The sequence below is a fragment of the Coregonus lavaretus genome, assembly GCF_964263955.1.
Source record: "Coregonus lavaretus genome assembly, contig: HAP1_SCAFFOLD_4430, whole genome shotgun sequence".
NCBI classification, from domain to species: Eukaryota; Metazoa; Chordata; class Actinopteri; order Salmoniformes; family Salmonidae; genus Coregonus; species Coregonus lavaretus.
In genome coordinates this window covers 2,902-29,682 of record NW_028159106.1, presented here as the reverse complement: position 1 = coordinate 29,682, position 26,781 = coordinate 2,902, and the positions used below count along the sequence as shown (strand labels likewise).

General features: G+C 44.8%; 1 protein-coding gene across 5 annotated transcripts; it reads right to left on the bottom strand.

The window, feature by feature from the left end:
• Positions 1 to 225: 225 nt before the first annotated feature.
• Positions 226 to 26,551, bottom strand: LOC311123279 (uncharacterized protein). 5 transcript variants are annotated; one of them, XM_084197538.1, is made up of 12 exons: positions 26,465 to 26,551; positions 23,514 to 23,653; positions 23,238 to 23,291; positions 21,770 to 21,859; positions 21,575 to 21,649; positions 14,614 to 14,691; positions 13,735 to 13,812; positions 12,855 to 12,932; positions 11,846 to 11,896; positions 11,574 to 11,742; positions 11,399 to 11,464; positions 227 to 457 (listed from the first exon to the last, which is right to left on the bottom strand). In XM_084197538.1, the coding sequence occupies exons 2-12, from the start codon at positions 23,538 to 23,540 to the stop codon at positions 441 to 443; spliced, it is 783 nt and encodes a 260-aa protein (XP_084053664.1). In that variant the 5' UTR covers positions 23,541 to 23,653; positions 26,465 to 26,551; the 3' UTR covers positions 227 to 440. The 5 variants fall into 5 exon arrangements, with proteins under 5 accessions (XP_084053665.1, XP_084053664.1, XP_084053663.1 ...); XM_084197537.1 differs by lacking the exon at positions 26,465 to 26,551 and having other exon boundaries at positions 23,514 to 24,408; XM_084197540.1 differs by lacking the exon at positions 26,465 to 26,551 and adding an exon at positions 22,187 to 22,434 and having other exon boundaries at positions 228 to 457; positions 23,238 to 24,408.
• Between the last annotated feature and the right edge of the window lie 230 nt (positions 26,552 to 26,781).

Genomic DNA, 26,781 nt, shown 5'->3' with positions numbered 1-26,781 from the left:
GACGTCAGATGAAGAGACCTTTACTTCCGTTTTTTCTGCGAAGAGAACTAGCCACGTCAGTGCCCTACAGCGCCTCCCCGTGGAGACTTTGGAAAGTTGAAGGCGATAACCTAAACTATTTATTCTAGACATATACAAGGTCTCTCAAACCTTCCTTATACTCTTCTAGATTCAGATACGGATTTGCATCCAGCCTGTGCACGGTCCAAAGACAAACAATATTTCAGTCAAGTCACTTTTATTGTATACAAAAATGCAGAAAATCATTCACTCCATTACATCAAATTTGGCAAAAAATATAAAAAGAACACAAAAAAGAAAAGAAAACAAATGTCCAGGTGGGGTGTATTTATGGTTGGATCTCGTACCCCAGCGGGTCCAGACTCTTATCCAATAAGAGAAGAGACGACTCCCTCATCTTCTGAAGGAACTTCCTCAGCTCATCTTTGGAGAACACCTGAGACAGAGAGAGAGAAGAGACAGAACATAGTTAGCAAAAAGAAGAAGAGGATGGGAAAGTAGAAGAGTGGAAGAGGAGACAGCAAGGAGAGCCCCTGAATGTTACTTTTGAAGCTTGCCCTCTTATGAAGTTCAATGCAACCACTGAGCAAGAGACCTGTGATGGTACCACACAACCTCTGAACAATACTTTTCAAACTGACCCTTGTTTGAAGCTCAATGCAACTACTGAGCAAGTGACCAGTGTTGGCAATGCACACCCTCTGAGCAACAATTTTCAAACTGACCCCGAACCAACAAAAAGCTCTGAAGTCGATGTCAGTGAACACACGGTACAATCCCAACCAGGCCCGTCTGGGAGAGATCGGTGCTCTGACAGTCTTTGTAATCAAAGTGTTGATTTGGAGAACAAATTAAGTGACACCTTCACCTTTGACAACACCCTTGAGTTGGATCCCAACTTGCTGGTCACATCCACTCCCATGGTTACGTCTAAGGCTTTTAGGAAACCAGAGAGACCCTCGGATGTGCGGAAAAGGTTATCTCCGGGCTTCCTGCCAAAACCAGCCAAACCACCAGCTATCTCTAAACTTGTCACTAATAGGAAGACGTTCCTTCAGCCCCAGAGTGTCACCTCCAATCCCAAATCACTGCTACCCCCACCGAGATCTGTGTCCCAGCTTCCGTCGCTGACTGGCCTGCCAAAGACCAAGCCAGCCCCTGTCGCTTTAGCCCCCTCGAAGCCATCCTCCTCTGCCATACCCAGCACCAGACGCAAAACACTAGCAGATGCTTCGGGACATGCTGCAGTCACTGTTTCTCAGCAGGTAGGCTATTGGGAGTGCTAAGTGTGGTTACATCTCAACAGGATATTATATTATTGTATTTTTTAAATGAATATTAAGGCGATATTTATCAGTTTGAGATGATCCTCTACCAATCCATCCACTGTATTTAGTTAAGAGATGCAACATTGAATCAACAGACTGTACAAAGCTATTCAGTCAATGTTTTTTCCTCCATTTCTCTCCTAGGCCTCAACAGATAATACTTCCAGTAGTAGGCGTAGCACAATTCCAGGTGAGCAGCTGTTCCAGTTCCTTTGAATCTGTCGGGTATGTATGGCTCTGTCTCAAAGTTTAAACCTTTCATCGTATCCTATCCTCTGCAGATTTCTGATCTGGCAGGACATGGCAGGGGAAAGCAATATAGTGGAAACGTATCTTTTCCTTTTACCCCTGTGTTCACAAAGAAAAGGAGATAAGGAGAAGAAGCCATTTTAGAGTACTGAGCCTAAAGGGAATCTCAATCATACTTCCCGCATTCCTTAAATCCTCTCTCCTCGCCTCCTTCTCAAACGCATTTGATGAAAATGTTCTTGGGGAGGAAATTATGCGAAGAATCAAGAGATACAATTAAGATTGACGTCTTTTGGTAGACCATCACGCTCTTCCAAAAAAGTTTGGTTGGTGTGTAAAACCGAAGAATCTAGATTAGCAAAAATGGAAAGGTTCCGCATAAAGCTCACTTAATTTAAATATATATATATACACACACACAGTGCATTCGGAAAGTATTCAGACCCCTTGACTTTTTCAACGTTTTGTTACGTTACAGCCTTATTCTAAAATGTACTAAATTGTTTTTTCCCCCCACACACAAGCAAAAACAGGTTTTTAGAAATGTTTGTTAAAAAAATAAAATAATGAAATAACATTTACACAAGTATTCAGACCCTTTTCTCAGTACTTTGTTGAAGCACCTTTAGCAGCGATTACAGCTTTGCACACCTGTATTTGGGGAGTTTCTCCCATTCTCTGCAGATCCTCTCAAGCTCTGTCAGGTTGGATGGGGAGCATCGCTGCACAGCTATTTTCAGGTCTCTCCAGAGATGTTCAAGGCTGGGCTCTGGCTGGGCCACTCCTGCGTTGTCTTGGCTGTGTGCTTAGGGTCGTTGTCCTATTGGAAGGTGAACCTTTGCCCCAGTCTGAGGTCTTGAGCGCTCTGGAGCAGGTTTTCAACAAGGATCTCTGTACTTTGCTCCATTCATCTTTCCCTAGATCCTGGCTAGTCTCCCAGTCCATGCCGCTGAAAAACATCCCCACAGCATGATGCTGCCACCACCATGCTTCACCGTAGGGATGGTGCCAGGTTTCCTCCAGACGTGACGCTTGGCATTCAGGCCAAATAGTTCAATCTTGGTTTCATCAGACCAGAGAATCTTGTTTCTCATGGTCAGAGTCCTTTAGGTGCCTTTTGGCAAACTCCAAGCGCGCTTTCATGTGCCTTTTTACTGAGGAGTGGCTTCTGTCTGGCCACTCTACCATAAAGGCCTGATTGGTGGAGTGCTACAGCAATGGTTGTTCTTCTGGAAGGTTCTCCCATCTCAATAGAGGAACTCTGGAGCTTTGTCAGAGTGACCATCGGGCCCTTCACCCCCGATTGCTCAGTTTGGCCCGGCGTCCAGCTCTTGGTGGTTCAAAGTTCTTCCATTTAAAGAATGATGAAGGCCACTGTGTTCTTGGGGACCTTCAATGCTGCAGACATTGCAGTGACACATCCATAACCTGAGCGGAAACCAGATAGCATACCAGAGAGAATACTACAGACATCAAGAAAGCCAGTCAGTTGATTATTGATAAGTTTTTCCAACACTTTTGATAAACAGGGCAAAATAGAAATTGGCCTATAACAGTTAGGATCAGCTTGATCTCCTTCTTTAAATAAAGGACGCACCGTGGCTGCTTTCCAAGCAATGGGAACGCCCCCAGAGAGGAGAGAGGGTCAGATAAGCTTGGCGATGATAGGGGCTGCAACCTTAAAGAAGAAAGGATCTAAACCATCTGACCCAGATGTTTTTTTTGGTATAAAGTTTAAGGAGTTCCTTCAGCACCTCAGACTCAGTGACCGCCTGCAGGGAGAAACTTTGTAGCGGGGTAGGGGAAAAAGAGGAAGGAGCATTGAGGCTAGTCCCATTAGAATGGCTGGAAGATGAGGAAATGTTGGACGAGCAAGGAGGCATGGCTGAGTCAAATAGGAATCCTGACATAATGAAGTGGTGATTAAAGAGCTCAGCCATGCGCTCCTTGTCCGTAACAACCACATCATCAACATTAAGGGCCACGGGCAGCTGTGAGGAGGAGGGTTCTCCAGGTCTTTAACCGTTTTCCAGAACTTCTTGGGATTAGACCCACAGAGCGAGAACTGCTCCATAAAGAAACTAACTTTACCCTTCCGGATAGCCTGAGTGCACTTATTTCTCATTTGCCTGAACGAGAGCCAGTCAGCCTGAGTAAGCGTGTGCCGAGCCTTTCGCCAAATGGAATTCTTGAGGTGGAGTAACTCTGCCAGATCACAGTCAGGGGCTGAACCTGTTTTTAATTCTCATTTTGTTTATGGGGTTGTGTTTGTTAACAATACCACTGAAAATATAAAAAAAGAAGGTCCAAGCGTCTTCAACAGAGGGGATCAAGCTGATTCTATACCAATTTACAGAGGCCAGGTCATGAAGGAAGGCTTGCTCATTAAAGTTTTTTAGCGCCTATGACAAATCAGGACAGGTCGTTTAACTGAGCAGCCATTACGAACACAGGCTGTAAAACAGTGATCACTAAGGTCATTACAGAAAACACCAGACGGATACTTATCAGGATTATTTGTGAGGATAACTTCAAGGAGAGTAGCCTTTTCTGGGTGTTTGGAGTCATACCTTGTGGGATTGGTAATACCGTATTTTCCGCACTATAAGGCGCACCGGAGTATAAGCCGCAGCAGCTAAAAAAAGCATTTCACAGGGATGCTGGCCCATGTTAACTCCAATGCTTCCCACAGTTGTCAAGTTGGCTGGATGTCCTTTGGGTGGTGGACCATTGTTTATACACATGGGAAACTGTTGAGCGTGAAAAATCCAGCAGCATTGCCATTCTTGACACAAACCGGTGCACCTGGCCTACTGCATCGCAGTGCTTGAGGTGTTAGGTCCCAGGCTGGGTCACAGCCGCCCGTGACCGGGAGACCCATGAGGCGGCGCACAATTGGCCCTGCGTTGTCCGGGTTAGGGGAGGGTTTGGCCGGCCGGGATTTCCTTGTCCCATCGCGCTCTAGCGACTCATTGTGGTGGGCCGGGCACCTGCAAGCTGATTTCTGTCGCCAGCTGGACGGTGTTTCCTCCGACACATTGGTGCGACTGGCTTCCGGGTTAAGCGAGCAGTGTGTCAAGAAGCAGTGCGGCTTGGCAGGGTCGTGTTTCGAGGACGCATGGCTCTTGACCTTCACCTCTCCCGAGTCCGTAGGAGAGTTACAGCGATGGACAAGACTGTAACTAGCAATTGGATATCACGAAATTGGGATGAAAAAGGGGTAAAAGTAAAGAATTACAATTAAACGGTGCACCTACTACCATACACTGTTAAAAGGCACTTAAATATGTTTTCTTGCCCATTCACCCTCTGAATAGCACACATACACAATCCATGTCTCAAGGTTTAAAAATAATTCTTTAACCTGTCTTCTCCCCTTCATCTACACTGATTTTAAAGTGGATTTAACAAGTGACATCAATAAGGGATCATAGCTTTCACCTGGTCACTCTGTCGTGGAAAGAGCAGGTGCCCTTAATGTTTTGTACACTCAGTGCCGGTTTTCCAGACACAGATAAAGCCTAGTCCTGGACTAAAAGTGATTTCAGTGGAGAATGTCCATTGCGAATGCTTGTTAGTCCAGGACAAGGCTTAATATGTGTCTGCGAAACCGTCCCATAGTGTATACAGTAAGTGTTTTCTAGTAAATACATTAATCGAGGTTCAGCTCCATGGACAGCATCTAGCCAGTTTGGACTATTGATTACCCTCAAACTGGACCACCAGTGGTTATTAGCAAGATGTGATGATTTATATAACAAGTAGCTTATGAAGATACTGGTCCCGTTCCAGGCTGATTTATATTGCAGTCCTGCCGCATGCAGCAACCAAAGGTTGCATGCAACGTCGTGAATGTACACAGTCAGGCATGAGATTGCTATATAATATGATGTGGTTAGCTAATATGTAAACCCCTATCCAGGTGTTGCGATATCTGGACGGAGACTGCAATGTAGAGGCCATGATATACCTCTTGGTACTAACACTAAAATAAGTGGAACATTTCAGGGCCTATAAACTATGCATGGTTGAATAGTCTACCAGGGTCTGGAATACTGTTGGGAGGAATGCACCTCTCATGTGGAAGTCAATTAATCTCATAGCTTTTTGATTGAGTCATGTTTGCATACTTATTGACCTTTTTTTGTCCACTACCTGTAGGTCATAGACTACAATGTAGTGAGGACTGGTTGAGTTATGATAATGCAATGGAGTCTACAAAAGGAAGATGGAAATGTAATCAGTGGCTGTTCCCAAATCGCTCCCTACCCCTCGGCTCTGTAACCCTTCGTTTCTGCAGATCTGTAAGGCGTAAAGCAATATGGTGGAAGCTTTACCACTGTACTGCTTATAGCCATCCAGACCCTACAGATCTGCAAGTGACTTGAATTGGGGAACGATTTTGGGACCAGCGTGTGTTTGAGAGCATCTAGATTCTCCTACATGGTGATGGTGTCCAGTTCGTGATTAACCAATAGTGTAAATTGGTTATATGCTGTCCACGGTTCTGAATCCTAGAATTGCTATATTGCAGGTAAAGAATTATGTTTACATTTTACATTTTAGTCATTTAGCAGACGCTCTTATCCAGAGCGACTTACAGGAGCAATTAGGGTTAAGTGCCTTGCTCAAGGGCACATTTACGTCATTTAGCAGACGCTCTTATCCAGAGCGACTACAAATTTAAAAAAAAAAAATTTGGGGGGGGGGGGGGGTAGAAGGATTACTTTATCCTATCCCAGGCGTTCCTTAAAGAGGTGGTGTTTCAAATGTCTCCGGAAGGTGGTTAGTGACTCCGCTGTCCTGGCGTCGTGAGGGAGCTTGTTCCACCATTGGGGTGCCAGAGCAGCGAACAGTTTTGACTGGGCTGAGCGGGAACTATGCTTCCGCAGAGGAAGGGGAGCCAGCAGGCCAGAGGTGGATGAACGCAATGCCCTCGCCTGGGTGTAGGGACTGATCAGAGCCTGAAGGTACGGAGGTGCCGTTCCCCTCAATATATTTTAATATTCTGAGTGTACAAAACATTATGAACACCTGCTTTTTCCGTGACATAGATTGATGAGGAGAATCCAGGTGAAAGATATGATCTTTTATTTATGTATGTTGTTAAATCAACTTCAATTAGTGTAGATGAAGGGGAGGAGACAGGTTAATGAATGATTTTTAAGCCTTGAGACAATTGAGACATGGATCGTGTAAATGTGCCATTCAGATGGTGAATAGGCAAGACAAAAGATTTAAGTGTCTTTGAACGGGGTATGGTAGTAGGTACCAGGCACACAGGTTTTTGTCAAGAACTGCAACGCTGCTGGGTTTTTCACGCTCAAAAGTTTCCTGTGTGTATCAAGAATGGTCCACTACCCAAAGGACATCCAGCCATTTTGACACAACTGTGGGCCGCATTGGAGTCAACATGGGTCAGCATCCCTGTGGGACGCTTTCGACACCTTGTAGAGTCCATGCCCCGTCGAGTTGAGGCTGTTCTGAGGGCAAAAGAGAGGGGAGGTGCAACTCATTATTAGGAGGGTGTTCTTAATGTTTTGTATACTCAGTGTATGCTTTTTGCTTTATGTAATGGCATATGTTTTATTGCTTCATGTAATGTATTTTATCTATTGAAATATAGTTTTGAAATATTTTTAAATGTAGTTTCATGGGGATTTATTATGTTTTCCAGAATCTCCAACCAAATTCGGAGATCAGTCTCTCCAGTACCCAGTCATCTGTCCATGAAGAGTGACTTCTCTATGGATCGTCCTATACATTTTAGTGATGGACCAGTGACCTTTGACCCTAGGTAAGTTACTGGTCAGAATTGATGATATTACTATTGAAGAGGAGAATCTTCTAGATCTGAAACCAGATGTATTTTGTGTATCTGAGTATATACTGTAAAGCATCTGCTTATAATTATTTGTTTATGTAATATATTTTAATACACTGAGTGTAGAAAACATTATGAACACCTGCTTTTTCCGTGACATAGATTGATGAGGTGAATCCAGGTGAAAGATATGATCTCTTATTTATGTAAGTTGTTAAATCAACTTCAATCAGTGTAGATGAAGGGGAGGAGACAGGTTAATGAATGATTTTTAAGCCTTGAGACAATTGAGACATGGATCGTGTAAATGTGCCATTCAGATGGTGAATAGGCAAGACAAAAGATTTAAGTGCCTATGAACGGGGTATGGTAGTAGGTACCAGGTGTTGGGTTTTATTTTTCTCATAATTGGATCTGTATGTGATGAATAGCTTGGAAGGAATGCATTAATGAGGAGCACTGTACTGATATGGATTGTTTCACATAACAGGCTGTTATTCATGTAAGGAACATTAGGGGTAGGACAGATAAGACTTGTATTTCTTACAGATACGAACACTCTCTCTTTGATGTCTGTGAAACTGTCCTTGAACATGGAGTACAGTGGAATGGTGTCTTTTGGGTGCTGACTCCACAGGTTATAATGATAGCAACTTATGCCTGGCAACAAATGGAATGCCGAGGAGTTGGGACCAACCCCTGCGCCAACGGATTGGCTGAATGGAGTCTGGACCACACTCAGTCCTTTGTTCTGGTTGGCCAACAGAAGAGGTGGAGGCTTTCTGTCAGAGTATTTTGCTAGTTCTAGCCTGCTGGTAGCCTGGTTCTAGCCTGCTGGTAGCCTGGTTCTAACCTGCTGGTAGCCTGGTTCTAGCCTGCTGGTAGCCTGGTTCTAACCTGCTGGTAGCCTGGTTCTAGCCTGCTAGTAGCCTGGTTCTAACCTGCTGGAAGCCTGGTTCTAGCCTTCTGGTAGCCTGGTTCTAACCTGCTGGTAGCCTGGTTCTAGCCTGCTGGTAGCCTGGTTCTAACCTGCTGGTAGCCTGGTTCTAGCCTGCTGGTAGCCTGGTTCTAACCTGCTGGTAGCCTGGTTCTAGCCTGCTGGTAGCCTGGTTCTAACCTGCTGGTAGCCTGGTTCTAGCCTGCTGGTAGCCTGGTTCTAACCTGCTGGTAGCCTGGTTCTAGCATGCTGTTACCCTGCTGGTAGCCTGGTTCTAACCTGCTGGTAGCCTGGTTCTAACCTGCTGGTAGCCTGGTTCTAGCATGCTGTTACCCTTCTGGTAGCCTGAATATAGCCTGGCTCCAGCCTGCTGGTAGCCTAGTTCTAGTCTGGTGCTAGACTGCTGGTAGCCTGGTTCTAGTCTGGATATAGCCTGCTGGTAGTCTGGTTCTATTCTGCTGGTAGCCTGGTTCTAGCCTGCTGGTAGCCTGGTTCTAGCCTGCTGGTAGCCTGGTTCTAGCATGCTGTTACCCTTCTGGTAGCCTGAATATAGCCTGGCTCCAGCCTGCTGGTAGCCTAGTTCTAGTCTGGTGCTAGACTGCTGGTAGCCTGGTTCTAGTCTGGATATAGCCTGCTGGTAGTCTGGTTCTATTCTGCTGGTAGCCTGGTTCTAGCCTGCTGGTAGCCTGGTTCTAGCCTGCTGGTAGCCTGGTTCTAGCCTGCTGGTAGCCTGGTTCTAGCCTGCTGGTAGCCTGGTTCTAGACTGCTGGTAGCCTGGTTCTAGCCTGCTGGTAGCCTGGTTCTAACCTGCTGGTAGCCTGGATCTAGCCTGCTGGTAGCCTGGATCTAGTCTGGTTCTAGCCTGCTGGTAGCCTGGTTCTAGCCTGCTGGTAGCCTAGTTCTAGCCTGTTGGTAGCCTAGTTCTAGCCTGTTGGTAGCCTAGTTCTAGTCTGGTGCTAGACTGCTGGTAGCCTGGTTCTAGTCTGGATATAGCCTGCTGGTAGTCTGGTTCTAGCCTGCTGGTAGCCTGGTTCTAGCCTGCTGGTAGATTGGTTCTAGCCTGCTGGTAGCCTGGTTCTAGCCTGCTGGTAGCCTGGATCTAGTCTGGTTCTAGCCTGCTGGTAGCCTGGTTCTAGCCTGCTGGTAGCCTAGTTCTAGCCTGTTGGTAGCCTAGTTCTAGCCTGTTGGTAGCCTAGTTCTAGTCTGGTGCTAGACTGCTGGTAGCCTGGTTCTAGTCTGGATATAGCCTGCTGGTAGTCTGGTTCTAGCCTGCTGGTAGCCTGGTTCTAGCCTGCTGGTAGATTGGTTCTAGCCTGCTGGTAGCCTGGTTCTAACCTGCTGGTACCCTGGTTCTAGCCTGCTGGTAGCCTGGTTCTAGCCTGCTGGTAGTCTGGTTCTAGCCTGCTGGTAGCCTGGTTCTAGCCTGCTAGTAGCCTGGTTCTAACCTGCTGGAAGCCTGGTTCGAACCTGCTGGTAGCCTGGTTCTAGCCTGCTGGTAGCCTGGTTCTAGCCTGCTGGTAGTCTGGTTCTAGCCTACTGGTAGCCTGGTTCTAGCCTGCTAGTAGCCTGGTTCTAACCTGCTGGAAGCCTGGTTCGAACCTGCTGGTAGCCTGGTTCTAGCCTGCTGGTAGCCTGGTTCTAACCTGCTGGTAGCCTGGTTCTAGCCTTCTGGTAGCCTGGATATAGCCTGCTGGTAGCCTGGATCTAGCCTGCTGGTAGCCTGGATATAGTCTGGTTCTAGCCAGCTGGTAGACTGGTTCTAGCCTGCTGGTAGCCTAGTTCTAGCCTGCTGGTAGCCTAGTTCTAGTCTGGTTCTAGCCTGCTGGTAGCCTGGTTCTAGCCTTCTGGTAGCCTGTATATAGCCTGCTGGTAGCCTGGTTCTAACCTGCTTGTAGCCTGGATCTAGCCTGCTGGTAGCCTGGATCTAGTCTGTGGATTTAGTGTCAAGAGAACACTTTTGGCAGAACACAATGCAGTTTTTCCTCCAGTATTTCTTACATTTTATGCAATTTTGCAAACTAGCATATCGAATAACTCTCTGCAGAATGTGTCCTACCAGGTCTGAAAACAGTGACGAACATAGCACATAGAAGCAACGGGCATGTGGGGGGAGGGTTCTTGAAATGTTACATCCACTTCCAGCGGACCAGGTTAACATTCACAAGGCCGCAGGGCCAGACGGATTACCAGGACGCGTACTCAGAGCATGCGCTGACCAGCTGGTAAGTGTCTTCACCGACATTTTCAACCCCTCCCTGACCCAGTCTGTAATACCTACGTTTCAAGCAGACCACCATAGTCCCTGTGCCCAATAACACCAAGGTAACATTTACATTTTCTTTTACATTTTAGTCATTTAGCAGACGCTCTTATCCAGAGCGACTTCCAATTAGTGAGTGCATATATTTGTCATACTGGCCCCCCGTGGGAAGCGAACCCACAACCCAAGCGTTGCAAGCGCCATGCTCTACCAACTGACATACAGGAGGGCCATAACTATCGCCCCGTAGCACTCACTTCTATAGCCATGAAACGCTTTGAAAGGCTGGTCATGGCTCACAACAACACCATCCCAGACACCCTGGACCCACTCCAATTCGCATACCGCCCCAACAGATCCACCGATGACGCAATCTCAATCGCACTCCACACTGCCCTTTCCCACCTGGACAAAAGGAACACCTACGTGAGAATGCTGTTCATTGACTACCATAGTGCCCACAATGCTCATCACTAAGCTAAGGACCCTGGAACTAAACACCTCCCTCTGCAAATGGATCCTGGACTTCCTGACGGGCCGCCCCCAGGTGGTGAGGGTAGGCAACAACACATCTTCCACGCTGATCCTCAACACGGGGGCCCCTCAGGGGTGTGTGCTTAGTCCCCTCCTGTACTCCCTGTTCACCCATGACTGCGTGGCCGCGCATGACTCCAACACCATCATTAAGTTTGCCGACGGCACGACGGTGGTAGGCCTGATCACCGACATTTATGTGACATAACTTAAAGATATTACCACATATATACAAGTCAGGATACCTTTGCATTGATGTAGGTCAGCAATGGTTTCTTCGCTGGAATCATCATCACTCATTTCTACTTCATCTGGTTAGGTAAAAAACATTTACGGCCAATTATTTAAATTAAGGACTAACAACACTTATAATAGTTATATTTGAAGTGACTAAAAACTATATTTCAAACAAAATGTTACCTTCAGGATTGACCTCAATGTCATCCAGCCCTTTCCCCTGCAGGTAAGGCAGTCTTCCTTTTTCGATTGACCTCTGTCTCTCAGCTATCTCTTTTTTAGCCTTCTCATAACGATCCTCACAACGATCATGATGGCGCCTCAGATTTTGCAGATGGCGTCTTTTTCTAAGCTGTACAAATCAAAAATTAATTTGTATAAGTCTTACTTGAAATTTCTGTGTTAACAAAGAACATTAACTATTTTATCTAATGAAAATAATGCAGCTTTCTTACCTGCTTTGCAGTAGGACACTGGAAGGGTACAAATCCACTGGACTTGCTTGCCTTGAATTAAATGATGAAAAATAAATATTTGTTTGTAATAACACAGTACCGTAACAGTAAATTAGGATATTATACATTATACTGTATGTGAAAATAATTTGGCTTAAGAAATTGACAATACTGTTTTTGGATCTGGGGTTTTTAAGCAAGATTCTATAGAAATGGTTAAAACTGTACAATATCTGCTAACCAACAATATGAGGACCTGGGATCTTGTCAATTGTTGTCTGCAACAAAATACAACAATAACATGTCAGAAATATTGTGTTATATAATATAGATCATATCTAATTAGTAAACAGATGATCATACTCAGTTCAGTCACAATATATTCCTACCACCTGTCTATCATAATCGCCTTTGGGGTGAGACTCATTGCTGAGGTCAAGGGCTGCATTGACCACAGATGTTAGGAAAGATAATTCATATGTGGATCTGGGCTTTTTATGCAAGACTCTGGTTGGGTCATACCATATCGGGACGTCATCTGAAACACATTTACGTCTTGAACAGACTAAGTACGAAATGAGGACATGACGACTGAACACTTCTAGAGTCAAGGTTCCAGACTTTGAGTTATCCTTTTGTGGTCAAAGACAGCTCACAGCCTGAAAAGTAATGTAAATGGATCTACTGCCATATAAATTAAATCACGCAAATTGATAAGAAGTATGTTAAATGGGCAAAAACATTGCCCCCCCCCCAAAAAAGAAAAACAGGCATTAGAGAGAATAAAGATTAATTTTATGTTTTGAGGGGCGGTTAGTTCTGTCAAATGGTCGGGCTAATTTTGTTTACGCAATGATATCGAAACAAGTTACGGGATGTTGATATTGTGAACATTTTACAAAAAAAGTTGGTTGTAATACAGTAAAAAGCCATTTAATTTATATATTGGAATGAACTGAGACATCAATTTAATTTAAATAGAAAATATCTACAATAAATGTTTAATAACCTGTTGGAAGGATGAAGTGGATTTCTGTCTCACTTCTGGGTCTGCTGAAGGTTGAGCTGGGATCTTGTCACTTGGTGTCTGCAACGAAATACAACAATAACATGTCAGAAATATTGTGTTATATAATATAGATCATATCTAATTAGTAAACTAATGATTGTACTCAGTTCAGTCACAATATATTCCTACCACCTGTCTATCATAATCGCCTTTGGGGTGAGACTCATTGCCGTGGTCAAGGGCTGCATTGACCAAAGATGTTAGGAAAGATAATTCATATGTGGATCTGGGCTTTTTATGCAAGACTCTATAGAAATTGTTAAAACTGTACAATATCTGCTAACCAACAATATGAGGACCGTGTAACACACACACTCTACTCTGGTTGGGTCATACCATATCGGGACGTCATCTGAAACACATTTACGTCTTGAACAGACTAAGTACGAAATGAGGACCTGACGACTGAACACATCTAGAGTCAAGGTTCCTGACTTTGAGTTATCCTTTTTTGGTCAAAGAAAGCTCACAACCTTAAAAGTAATGTAAATGGATCTACTGCCATATACATTAAATCACGCAAATTGATAAGAAGTATGTTAAATGGGCAAAAACATTGCCCAAAAAACAAACAAACATAGGCATTAGAGAGAATAAAGATTAATTTTATGTTTTGAGGGGCGGTTAGTTCTGTCAAATGGTCGGGCTAATTTTGTTTACCCAATGATATCGAAACAAGTTACGGGATGTTGATATTGTGAACATTTTACACAAAAAGTTGGTTGTAATACAGTAAAAAGCCATTTAATTTATATATTGGAATGAACTGAGACATCAATTTAATTTAAATAGAAAATATCTACAATAAATGTTTAATAACCTGTTGGAAGGATGAAGTGGATTTCTGTCTCACTTCTGGGTCTGCTGAAGGTTGAGCTGGGATCTTGTCACTTGGTGTCTTCAACGAAATACAACAATAACATGTCAGAAATATTATGTTATATAATATAGATCATATCTAATTAGTAAACTAATGATTGTACTCAGTTCAGTCACAATATATTCCTACCACCTGTCTATCATAATCGCCTTTGGGGTGAGACTCATTGCCGTGGTCAAGGGCTGCATTGACCACAGATGTTAGGAAAGATAATTCATATGTGGATCTGGGCTTTTTATGCAAGACTCTATAGAAATGGTTAAAACTGTACAATATCTGCTAACCAACAATATGAGGACCGTGTAACACACACACTCTACTCTGGTTGGGTCATACCATATCGGGACGTCATCTGAAACACATTTACGTCTTGAACAGACTAAGTACGAAATGAGGACATGACGACTGAACACATCTAGAGTCAAGGTTCCTGACTTTGAGTTATCCTTTTGTGGTCAAAGAAAGCTCACAACCTGAAAAGTAATGTAAATGGATCTACTGCCATATAAATTAAATCACGCAAATTGATAAGAAGTATGTTAAATGGGCAAAAACATTGCCCCAAAAAAAAAAAACATAGGCATTAGAGAGAATAAAGATTAATTTTATGTTTTGAGGGGCGGTTAGTTCTGTCAAATGGTTGGGCTAATTTTGTTTATGCAATGATATCGAAACAAGTTACGGGATGTTGATATTGTGAACATTTTACACAAAAAGTTGGTTGTAATACAGTAAAAAGCCATTTAATGTATATATTGGAATGAACTGAGACATCAATTTAATTTAAATAGAAAATATCTACAATAAATGTTTAATAACCTGTTGGAAGGATGAAGTGGATTTCTGTCTCACTTCTGGGTCTGCTGAAGGTTGAGCTGGGATCTTGTCACTTGGTGTCTGTAACGAAATACAACAATAACATGTCAGAAATATTGTGTTATATAATATAGATCATATCTAATTAGTAAACTAATGATCATACTCAGTTCAGTCACAATATATTCCTACCACCTGTCTATCATAATCGCCTTTGGGGTGAGACTCATTGCCGTGGTCAAGGGCTGCATTGACCACAGATGTTAGGAAAGATAATTCATGTGTGGATCTGGGCTTTTTATGCAAGACTCTATAGAAATGGTTAAAACTGTACAATATCTGCTAACCAACAATATGAGGACCGTGTAACACACACACTCTACTCTGGTTGGGTCATACCATATCGGGACGTCATCTGAAACACATTTACGTCTTGAACAGACTAAGTACGAAATGAGGACATGACGACTGAACACATCTAGAGTCAAGTTGATACCCTCCCTCCATATACTGATCCAGGCAGTTCTGTCCCAGTCTAGTCGATACCCTCCCTCCATATACTGATCCAGACAGTTCTGTCCCAGTCTAGTCGTTACTCTCCATATACTTATCCAGACAGTTCTGTCTCAGTCTAGTCGATACCCTCCCTCCATATACTGATCCAGGCAGTTCTGTCCCAGTCTAGTCGATACACCTCATCCCATACTGATCCAGACAGTTCTGTCTCAGTGTAGTCGATACACCTCATCCCATACTGATCCAGACAGTTCTGTCTCAGTCTAGTCGATACACCTCATCCCATACTGATCCAGACAGTTCTGTCTCAGTCTAGTCGATACACCTCATCCCATACTGATCCAGGCAGTTCTGTCCCAGTCTAGTCGATACACCTCATCCCATACTGATCCAGACAGTTCTGTCTCAGTCTAGTCGATACCCTCTCTCCATATACTGATCCAGCCAGTTCTGTCTCAGTCTAGTCGATACACCTCATCCCATACTGATCCAGACAGTTCTGTCTCAGTCTAGTCGATACCCTCTCTCCATATACTGATCCAGACAGTTCTGTCCCAGTCTAGTCGATACTCTCCATATACTGATCCAGGCAGTTCTGTCTCAGTCTAGTTGATACCCTCCCTCCATATACTGATCCAGACAGTTCTGTCTCAGTCTAGTTGATACCCTCTCTCCATATACTGATCCAGGCAGTTCTGTCTCAGTCTAGTCGATACTCTCCATATACTGATCCAGACAGTTCTGTCCCAGTCTAGTCGATACACCTCATCCCATACTGATCCAGACAGTTCTGTCCCAGTCTAGTCGATACACCTCATCCCATACTGATCCACACAGTTCTGTCTCAGTCTAGTCGATACCCTCCCTCCATATACTGATCCAGACAGTTCTGTCCCAGTCTAGTCGATACCCTCCCTCCATATACTGATCCAGACAGTTCTGTCCCAGTCTAGTTGATACCCTCCCTCCATATACTGATCCAGACAGTTCTGTCTCAGTCTAGTTGATACCCTCTCTCCATATACTGATCCAGGCAGTTCTGTCCCAGTCTAGTTGATACCCTCCCTCCATATACTGATCCAGACAGTTCTGTCTCAGTCTAGTCGATACACCTCATCCCATACTGATCCAGACAGTTCTGTCCCAGTCTAGTCGTTACTCTCCATATACTGATCCAGGCAGTTCTGTCTCAGTCTAGTCGTTAATCTCCATATACTGATCCAGACAGTTCTGTCTCAGTCTAGTTGATACCCTCCCCCCATATACTGATCCAGGCAGTTCTGTCCCAGTCTAGTCGATACCCTCCCTCCATATACTGATCCAGGCAGTTCTGTCCCAGTCTAGTCGATACCCTCTCTCCATATACTGATCCAGGCAGTTCTGTCTCAGTCTAGTCGTTAATCTCCATATACTGATCCAGACAGTTCTGTCTCAGTCTAGTTGATACCCTCCCCCCATATACTGATCCAGACAGTTCTGTCCCAGTCTAGTTGATACCCTCCCTCCATATACTGAACCAGACAGTTCTGTACAAGTCTAGTTGATACCCTCTCTCCATATACTGATCCAGACAGTTCTGTCTCAGTCTAGTTGATACCCTCCCCCCATATACTGATCCAGACAGTTCTGTCCCAGTCTAGTTGATACCCTCCCTCCATATACTGAACCAGACAGTTCTGTCCCAGTCTAGTTGATACCCTCTCTCCATATACTGATCCAGACAGTTCTGTCTCAGTCTAGTTGATACCCTCTCTCCATATACTGATCCAGACAGTTCTGTCTCAGTCTAGTTGATACCCTCCCTCCATATACTGATCCAGACAGTTCTGTCCCAGTCTAGTCGTTACACCTCATCCCATACTGATCCAGGCAGTTCTGTCCCAGTCTAGTTGATACCCTCCCTCCATATACTGATCCAGACAGTTCTGTCCCAGTCTAGTCGTTACTCTCCATATACTGATCCAGGCAGTTCTGTCTCAGTCTAGTTGATACTCTCCATATACTGATCCAGACAGTTCTGTCTCAGTCTAGTCGATACACCTCATCCCATACTGATCCAGACTGTTCTGTCCCAGTCTAGTCGATACACCTCATCCCATACTGATCCAGACAGTTCTGTCCCAGTCTAGTCGATACCCTCTCTCCATATACTGATCCAGGCAGTTCTGTCTCAGTCTAGTCGTTAATCTCCATATACTGATCCAGACAGTTCTGTCTCAGTCTAGTTGATACCCTCCCCCCATATACTGATCCAGACAGTTCTGTCCCAGTCTAGTTGATACCCTCCCTCCATATACTGAACCAGACAGTTCTGTCCCAGTCTAGTTGATACCCTCTCTCCATATACTGATCCAGACAGTTCTGTCTCAGTCTAGTTGATACCCTCTCTCCATATACTGATCCAGACAGTTCTGTCTCAGTCTAGTTGATACCCTCCCTCCATATACTGATCCAGGCAGTTCTGTCTCAGTCTAGTCGTTACCCTCCCTCCATATACTGATCCAGACAGTTCTGTCCCAGTCTAGTCGTTACACCTCATCCCATACTGATCCAGGCAGTTCTGTCCCAGTCTAGTTGATACCCTCCCTCCATATACTGATCCAGACAGTTCTGTCCCAGTCTAGTCGTTACTCTCCATATACTGATCCAGGCAGTTCTGTCCCAGTCTAGTTGATACCCTCCCTCCATATACTGATCCAGACAGTTCTGTCCCAGTCTAGTCGTTACTCTCCATATACTGATCCAGACAGTTCTGTCCCAGTCTAGTCGATACCCTCCCTCCATATACTGATCCAGACAGTTCTGTCTCAGTCTAGTCGTTACTCTCCATATACTGATCCAGGCAGTTCTGTCCCAGTCTAGTCGATACCCTCCCTCCATATACTGATCCAGACAGTTCTGTCTCAGTCTAGTCGTTACACCTCATCCCATACTGATCCAGACAGTTCTGTCTCAGTCTAGTCGATACCCTCCCTCCATATACTGATCCAGACAGTTCTGTCTCAGTCTAGTCGATACCCTCCCTCCATATACTGATCCAGACAGTTCTGTCTCAGTCTAGTTGATACCCTCCCTCCATATACTGATCCAGGCAGTTCTGTCTCAGTCTAGTCGATACCCTCTCTCCATATACTGATCCAGACAGTTCTGTCCCAGTCTAGTTGATACCCTCCCTCCATATACTGATCCAGGCAGTTCTGTCTCAGTCTAGTCGATACACCTCATCCCATACTGATCCAGGCAGTTCTGTCTCAGTCTAGTCGATACACCTCATCCCATACTGATCCAGGCAGTTCTGTCCCAGTCTAGTCGATACACCTCATCCCATACTGATCCAGACAGTTCTGTCCCAGTCTAGTTGATACCCTCTCTCCATATACTGATCCAGACAGTTCTGTCCCAGTCTAGTCGATACCCTCCCTCCATATACTGATCCAGACAGTTCTGTCCCAGTCTAGTTGATACACCTCATCCCATACTGATCCAGACAGTTCTGTCTCAGTCTAGTCGTTACTCTCCATATACTGATCCAGACAGTTCTGTCTCAGTCTAGTCGTTACTCTCCATATACTGATCCAGACAGTTCTGTCCCAGTCTAGTCGTTACTCTCCATATACTGATCCAGACAGTTCTGTCTCAGTCTAGTCGATACCCTCCCCCCATATACTGATCCAGACAGTTCTGTCTCAGTCTAGTCGATACACCTCATCCCATACTGATCCAGCCAGTTCTGTCCCAGTCTAGTTGATACCCTCTCTCCATATACTGATCCAGACAGTTCTGTCCCAGTCTAGTCGTTACCCTCCCTCCATATACTGATCCAGACAGTTCTGTCCCAGTCTAGTTGATACCCTCCCTCCATATACTGATCCAGACAGTTCTGTCTCAGTCTAGTCGTTACTCTCCATATACTGATCCAGGCAGTTCTGTCTCAGTCTAGTCGTTACCCTCCCTCCATATACTGATCCAGCCAGTTCTGTCCCAGTCTAGTCGTTACCCTCCCTCCATATACTGATCCAGCCAGTTCTGTCCCAGTCTAGTCGTTACCCTCCCTCCATATACTGATCCAGGCAGTTCTGTCCCAGTCTAGTCGTTACTCTCCATATACTGATCCAGACAGTTCTGTCTCAGTCTAGTCGATACACCTCATCCCATACTGATCCAGCCAGTTCTGTCCCAGTCTAGTTGATACCCTCCCTCCATATACTGATCCAGACAGTTCTGTCCCAGTCTAGTCGTTACCCTCCCTCCATATACTGATCCAGACAGTTCTGTCCCAGTCTAGTTGATACCCTCCCTCCATATACTGATCCAGACAGTTCTGTCCCAGTCTAGTCGTTACCCTCCCTCCATATACTGATCCAGACAGTTCTGTCTCAGTCTAGTCGTTACCCTCCCTCCATATACTGATCCAGACAGTTCTGTCTCAGTCTAGTCGTTACTCTCCATATACTGATCTAGGCAGTTCTGTCTCAGTCTAGTCGTTACTCTCCATATACTGATCCAGGCAGTTCTGTCTCAGTCTAGTCGTTACTCTCCATATACTGATCCAGACAGTTCTGTCTCAGTCTAGTCGTTACTCTCCATATACTGATCCAGACAGTTCTGTCCCAGTCTAGTCGTTACCCTCCCTCCATATACTGATCCAGACAGTTCTGTCTCAGTCTAGTCGTTACTCTCCATATACTGATCCTGACAGTTCTGTCTCAGTCTAGTCGTTACTCTCCATATACTGATCCAGGCAGTTCTGTCTCAGTCTAGTCGTTACTCTCCATATACTGATCCAGACAGTTCTGTCCCAGTCTAGTCGTTACCCTCCCTCCATATACTGATCCAGACAGTTCTGTCTCAGTCTAGTCGTTACTCTCCATATACTGATCCAGGCAGTTCTGTCTCAGTCTAGTTGATACACCTCATCCCATACTGATCCAGGCAACAGAATAAGAGTATTCTGGGTCCCATTTTAGACAGGCAACTGATAAGACACATAATCACTGTACTGAGTAGAAATATATGACTCTATCCCATATACTTCTCTAACTGACAGGAGGCTATTGTGATTGATCACTGCCATGAAGGCATCAGTTCCTTATCATAAAAGCAGATTACACAGACTGTAAACATATTCTCCAGCAATCAATGTGGACCAGTTAAACACTCAACACCCTATAAACTAAAGCATCAATGCAGCCTCTCAGTCTGAGATAACTGTCTCCCTGATGAACAACAGAGAGGAAGGAGTCCCAGACTAGTTTGTCATTCCAGAGGTCCATTTGAACCCCAGTGAGTCAGAGAGGAAGGAGTCCCAGACTAGTTTGACATCCCAGAGGTCCATTTGAACCCCAGTGAGTCAGAGAGGAAGGAGTCCCAGACTAGTTTGACATCCCAGAGGTCCATTTGAACCCCAGTGAGTCAGAGAGGAAGGAGTCCCAGACTAGTTTGACATCCCAGAGGTCCATTTGAACCCCAGTGAGTCAGAGAGGAAGGAGTCCCAGACTAGTTTGACATCCCAGAGGTCCATTTGAACCCCAGTGAGTCAGAGAGGAAGGAGTCCCAGACTAGTTTGACATTCCAGAGGTCCATTTGAACCCCAGTGAGTCAGAGAGGAAGGAGTCCCAGACTAGTTTGACATTCCAGAGGTCCATTTGAACCCCAGTGAGTCAGAGTGGAAGTCAAGAGGTGACTGAATGTTCTAACATTCTAACTAAGATAAACACCAATCTCTCTCTATGACTCAGACTTCCTCACAGACAGATAGACCCCCTGACAATTCTCCCCAAAGCTGTGTGACATGTCTTCAAAACCAAGGGGACCTGCTAGCCAATCATAGCTCACCATTTATGTTTAAAATAAGTAAATGACAGTGCATTTGTATTCTAGTTTAGCAGATGCTCTTATCTAGAGTGACAATCAGTTCATTCAACTAAAGTAGGTAAAACAGTATATCAACAGGAAAAACAACAGAACCAAGACAAAAGCCTTTATATTTTTTGAGAGCATCTACTGTATGTAGTACTTAGTTGATGAAAGCGACAACCAATAGTGAAACTAGTGTAAATCTAACTATGTGGAGAAGAATCCAGATTCAACACCTACACAACTTCTATACCAGTAGTTTGGCTGCTAACAACACATGAAGAGGAACTATTCCTTCCTTAGAAATGAACTAATATCCACTATTCTAGGAGTAAACTAAGATATACTGCAATTGGAAATTCAAAACATCAAATATTTAAATGTAAAAAACGTAATTAAAATATGAGACTAGAAAATATTATGGAAACTGAAAAGTCTGGGATATAATGTCCATTGAGGGTCTTAACGGTTTTCATCTGTCTGCTTCACGCAAACAATAAGTTGATTAACTAAAGTTGAGCCAAAGACGTGTGGTTTCTATATCAGCAGGGTACAGGCAACAAAGACAGCCAGCTGTCAAGTCACTTCATACCTCTTTCATGGTGAAAACGTCTTTGTCTGCACCTGCCTGCTGTAATAAGATGTGCAGTTTCTCTTTTGGTCGTACCTGGGAAAAAATAGCACATAAAACAAAAACGTTATTTTAGATTCAATGTCATTGTAAACAAATATGATGTAAAATGTGTGATAGAGAGAGAGAGGGAGAGCTATTTAAGTTAATACTTACAAGTTTCTCATTGTCCAACGTATTTATTTGGGAACCAGTTCTATGCCATTCTGACATTCTCTCACAATTCTCTGCCATTCTGTCTTTCACCTGTTGAAGAGTAGAGCAAAAAATACATTTAAAATGTCAAAGTTAACATGCAATGCCTTATAAAAGTATACAATTACATACACGTCAAGACAAGCTTTGGAAGACAGAAACAAGCTTACCTATCTAAATAAATAGAAGTACTAAAGAGTAGACGTCCCTTATACACACACACACACATCTCTATAATACACCCTTCATATTCTGTACATAAAGTGTAGGAACCACTTCCCCGTCTCCCCGGGATTTAAATAGGCTCGGAAAGACATGTCAGGGCTAGCATTGCTCCGGCTGTTGACGCCGGTGTAGGGCTGAAGCCAGATTACTAACCTCCCTTGACATGTCGAAGCATGACGAGCACACCGCTTTGAGTCACCCACCTAGCGGCCACCCTGCGTCTGTGCACCCCCCTCCACCCTTAGTGCCGAGTTGGATATGCCCGGCATGTCCCAGTTTACTACAGCTCCGCATTATGTAATAATCAGCTGTCAGACTGATGTGGGCAGGTTTGGAGGAAGGGTGTCTCGAATGGTTGCTTTGTAGGTTCCTGGACTCTTATCTTCCATTTTGTTTTCGATCTTAAAAAATTAGTGTAGCAAATAGGGATTTGGTTAAAGAATCTGGCAATGTCTGTATATATATTTATTTTTTAAAGAAGTGAATGTCCAGGGTTTTCAATAACAAAATCTGGTCACTTATTTCCTTTCACATATTTCTTATTTTCATCCAAATTATTCCAACGGAAAAAATGGTATTTGGGTAAGAAAGGGCTATAAAAAACTGATGCAACTTAAATATATTAATTTAATGAGGGGATTTAATTAAATATTTTAGCACACATGCAGGCTTATAACTTGACAAAACAGATGAAAAGGAACTGGCTTTTCTAGCTAGCTTGTAAACCAATTCAAGTTACACTAGCAATTTTATTTTCCAATGCATGTAACATTGGGTTAACCACAGTGTATTGATGTATTCTGAATCAAAGACATGTTTACCAATTATGCTAAACTTATTAGCTAGCTTGCCAACATAGCTAGCATCGTTAGCATCGCTAGCACGCTAACCCTTAGCTAGCACGCTAACCCTTAGCTAGCACGCTAACCCTTAGCAAGCAGTAAATAAGTATAAGGTAGAAACATGCAAAGTAACAATTGCACATTTATGAATTGTTTGGATAAGCCTACCAATTTCAATGTCATGACGCAGTATATCTGACACAACATTGTCAATGCATGTTGGATTCCACCGAAAGACATTTGGGAGCTAACATTAATTAATTAAAAATAAAGACAACGGGAACATGCATTGCTTGCCAATACACCAAATACAAATACAATTTTAGCTAAAATATTGGTTAGCAGTTTAGTTAATAGCTTACCTTCTTGCATGAACGTAAACATCTGCAACCATCCTCCTCTTCCTTAAAAAGGTGCTGCTCAAGGCAGAGACAGGCTTGCCAGGTCAATTGCTAATTTCTAAGAAGTCACTCAAAACCTGCCTTCAAAGCCTGAAAACTAGCACAATTTCAGCAGATTACAGGGAAATTAATAAATGTTTTAAAATGCCATGTTGGTAAAGTTGCAATATAGAAGTAGTATAAAACCTTGCACCCAGCGACCAAAACCTTTCACCTGCAGCAAAGTTTCCAAAGTACCTCAATAAACCCCAAAAAAGCATACATGGCAACCCTGGGCAGAGACGTGTTGACCTGTGAAACTGTTGGTTGTGCACTCTGCAGAAGTCAGATATTTGTGGCTAATGTTAACATTCTGTGGAGGTCACCTGATCCTAGATCTGTGAAAAGGTTGACAACAACACAGTTTATGTTTGTGTTAGAGAGCACATTACAGGCCTGTCTGAATTTTATTTAGTCATTTGAAATCACATATTTTAATGTTAAGCTTTGATTTGTAACACTAAATGTTTTGTCAGTGCATAGTATTCTGCAAGACAATCTGTGGAACATTTTCATATTAGTGGTACATTTGAGTGAGATTTTGAGCTAGCAGTTGGAATTTTGATACATTGTATGACACACCCTACACTACAGCCAATCAATGATCAGCCTCCCATCCCCTTCTCTGCTCCCATCCCCCTCTCTGCTCCAAGTCAAACATATAAGCCAACTACAGTGGGGAGAACAAGTATTTGATACACTGCCGTTCTATATCGTGGAGCTCCGCCCCATAGGGGAGCTCTGCTCCTAGTGGTTTACCCTCTGCCCTAAGGCAGCAGCAGCCTGAGACAAAATTATGCACACACCTACAGCCAATAGGAGTACAGGTGTCCCTATAAGAGGGGGTGCCTCCCCTCAATCAGCCTCCCTTTTTCTTCAGCGACTGGACTAGACTGAAGAAGCCAAGAAGAGACGAAGAGAAGACTCAGGACGAAGAAAACGGCGTCGATTTTCCAGATCATCGATGTCGTCCTACAATGAGCACACCAAGCTTATCCATAGGGTAAGTATTTAACAAAAGCTCTTTTCAGAGCTCAATGTCGCTGTTCCCCTTGGCGGCTGTCGACCCCCCCGACATATGTTTCGTGGGTTGAGGGACACAGCACTCCAGGGACAGCTTCATTAATCCCCCACTATGTGCCAGCTGCGCCCTCCTTTTTGAAGGAGTGGAAGCAGCGTTGGGCATTTTTAGGGAGGATATTCCTCTTGAGGATGTGCTATCAGTGTTAGTCTCAGCTTCTGAGGCATCATCTGAAGGCGCTGACTCAGGAGATGACAGGGCTATTGGGGAAGAAATGAATATTCTATTGGAACAATTCATTACACTGACCCAGATGTTTAACACCCCTTTTCCTTCGGGAAATTGTGAGGTCATTACATCCCTGGATGATGACGCCACAGCCTCTCTGTGCCTGAATTCTCAGGTCTCATTGAGTGGGCTGCTAAACAGCGGGAGATTAAGCTGCCCCCCATTCCCTCCAACCCGGAAGTGGATATGAGGAAGGGCGGCCGTTACTCTCGCTACAGCTTGGCGTCAGACGGCGGCCTCAAGCAGCAAGGGAGCGGGCCTCGTCCCCCCCCCTGCAGCGCCAGAGGTGCCGGCGAGAGAGGTCATTAAAGCGTCATCCTGGCATCACCCGAAGGGCGGCCAGAAGAGACGCCGTTTATGACAGGCGAGGGGGAGAGAACGGAAGACGGCACAGCGCCTGCTGTGACCGAGCCCACTGCCCCCCCCCACTCTACCGTTGAGTGTATGGAGGAGAATGTTTTTTGTTGATGTGTGTAATAAAGGGTTGGCTCTACTTGACACTGTCAAAAAAGAGCCCCTTTTCCATAATACATCCGAGAGCGTTCGACCTTCCTCACTCTCGCTCTCTCTCTTACCACTATGAGTGCAGCTCAGCCCACCATGGTGCGTTGCTGAATGCACACATAAGGCAGGTATATAAAAGGTATTAAGTGTACCTTATAAAGACCTCACTTTACAGACTCCTAGGAGTGCTGTAGTGAGTGTCTCACATAGCAGGCTGCAGTCTCAGCCAGATAATGGCATGATGACGCGACCGCTATTCGGGACGGCGCTCTGTCTCAGGCTAACGCCTCAGTCAGTGCAGTTCAGACCCGTGCTGCGGTCACGGAGGGCCTGATTACTACGGTTACGGGCGTAACCAACGTATCGGCGCCCCCGTTTTCTCTCAGAACGCGCTGATAATAACCAAATTGGGGATGGCGCACTATCACAGACTAAGGTCTCTGTTAGTACGACCCAGACCCATGCTGCGTTCAAGAAGGGCCCGATTACCACGGTCACGAAGGTGCCCAGTGTATCGGCGCCCCCACTTCTTTCTGAACGCGCTAATACTCACCACACTGAGCGTAGTTCAGCCCACCAGAGGTGCAGAGCTGAACGCACACAGGAGGTGAAGTGAGGAAAGATACCAAGACACCATCTTGGCTTATCTCAAAGAGACCTCACTTTACAGACCCCAAGGAGTACTGTAGTGAGTGTCTCTCATAGCAGTCTGCAGTCTCAGTCAGGAGACATGATGACGCAGCCGCTATTTGGGGATGGCACACTATCGCAGACTAAGGTCTCGGTTAGTGCGATTCAGACCCATGCTGCGTTCACGGAGGGCCCGATTACCACGGTCACGAAGGTGCCCAGTGTATCGGCGCCCCCACTTCCCTTTGAACGCGCTAATACTCACCACACTGAGCGTGACTCAAACCAACAGGGGTGCAGAGTTGAACACACACAGAAGGTGAAAGTTAAGAAGGTATCAAGGCGCCGCCTTGTTTTTACCTCATAGAGACCTCATACTACAGACTTCACCTAAGATGACGCAATCGCTTGCTGGGGATGGTGCCCTGCCGCAGGCTGTGGCCTCGGTCAGCGCAATTCAGACCCGCGATGCGTTCAAGGAGGGCAGGAATACGACGGTTACGGGTTTAACCGATGTCCCTACTCCTCTTTCTTTCTCAGAACGCATTTCCTCTTGCATTGCCTGAACTCTGCAATCGACCATAAACACACGTTTCTACAATGAATCAGGAAACACCTATCCCACCCCCCTCCTCCCTCTCCCTCCAACCCTCCTCCCCCCTCCCCCTCTTGGGGTCCCCAGGTCGTGCCTCTCCTGGTAACTTACTGATGGGTCTGAAGAGGGTGTCTGTGCTGCTGGTCGACTGCAGGAAAACACCGGGACGGAGGGACAGCCCTAACCGTCGCTCTCTCAGTAGAAGGGGCTTATCATCTGGGGAGGCTAACCAACATCATGATGCTGACGAGGCAGAGAAGAGTCTCTCCAGATCAGAAGACCTCAAGAAACACCAGCAGAGACTTACAGGGAAGAAACCTCACCGCTGCTTTGACTGTGGAAAGAGTTTCACCTCTTCAGCAATACTTAAAACACACCAGAGAATACACACAGGAGAGAAGCCTTACAGCTGTGATCAATGTGGGAAG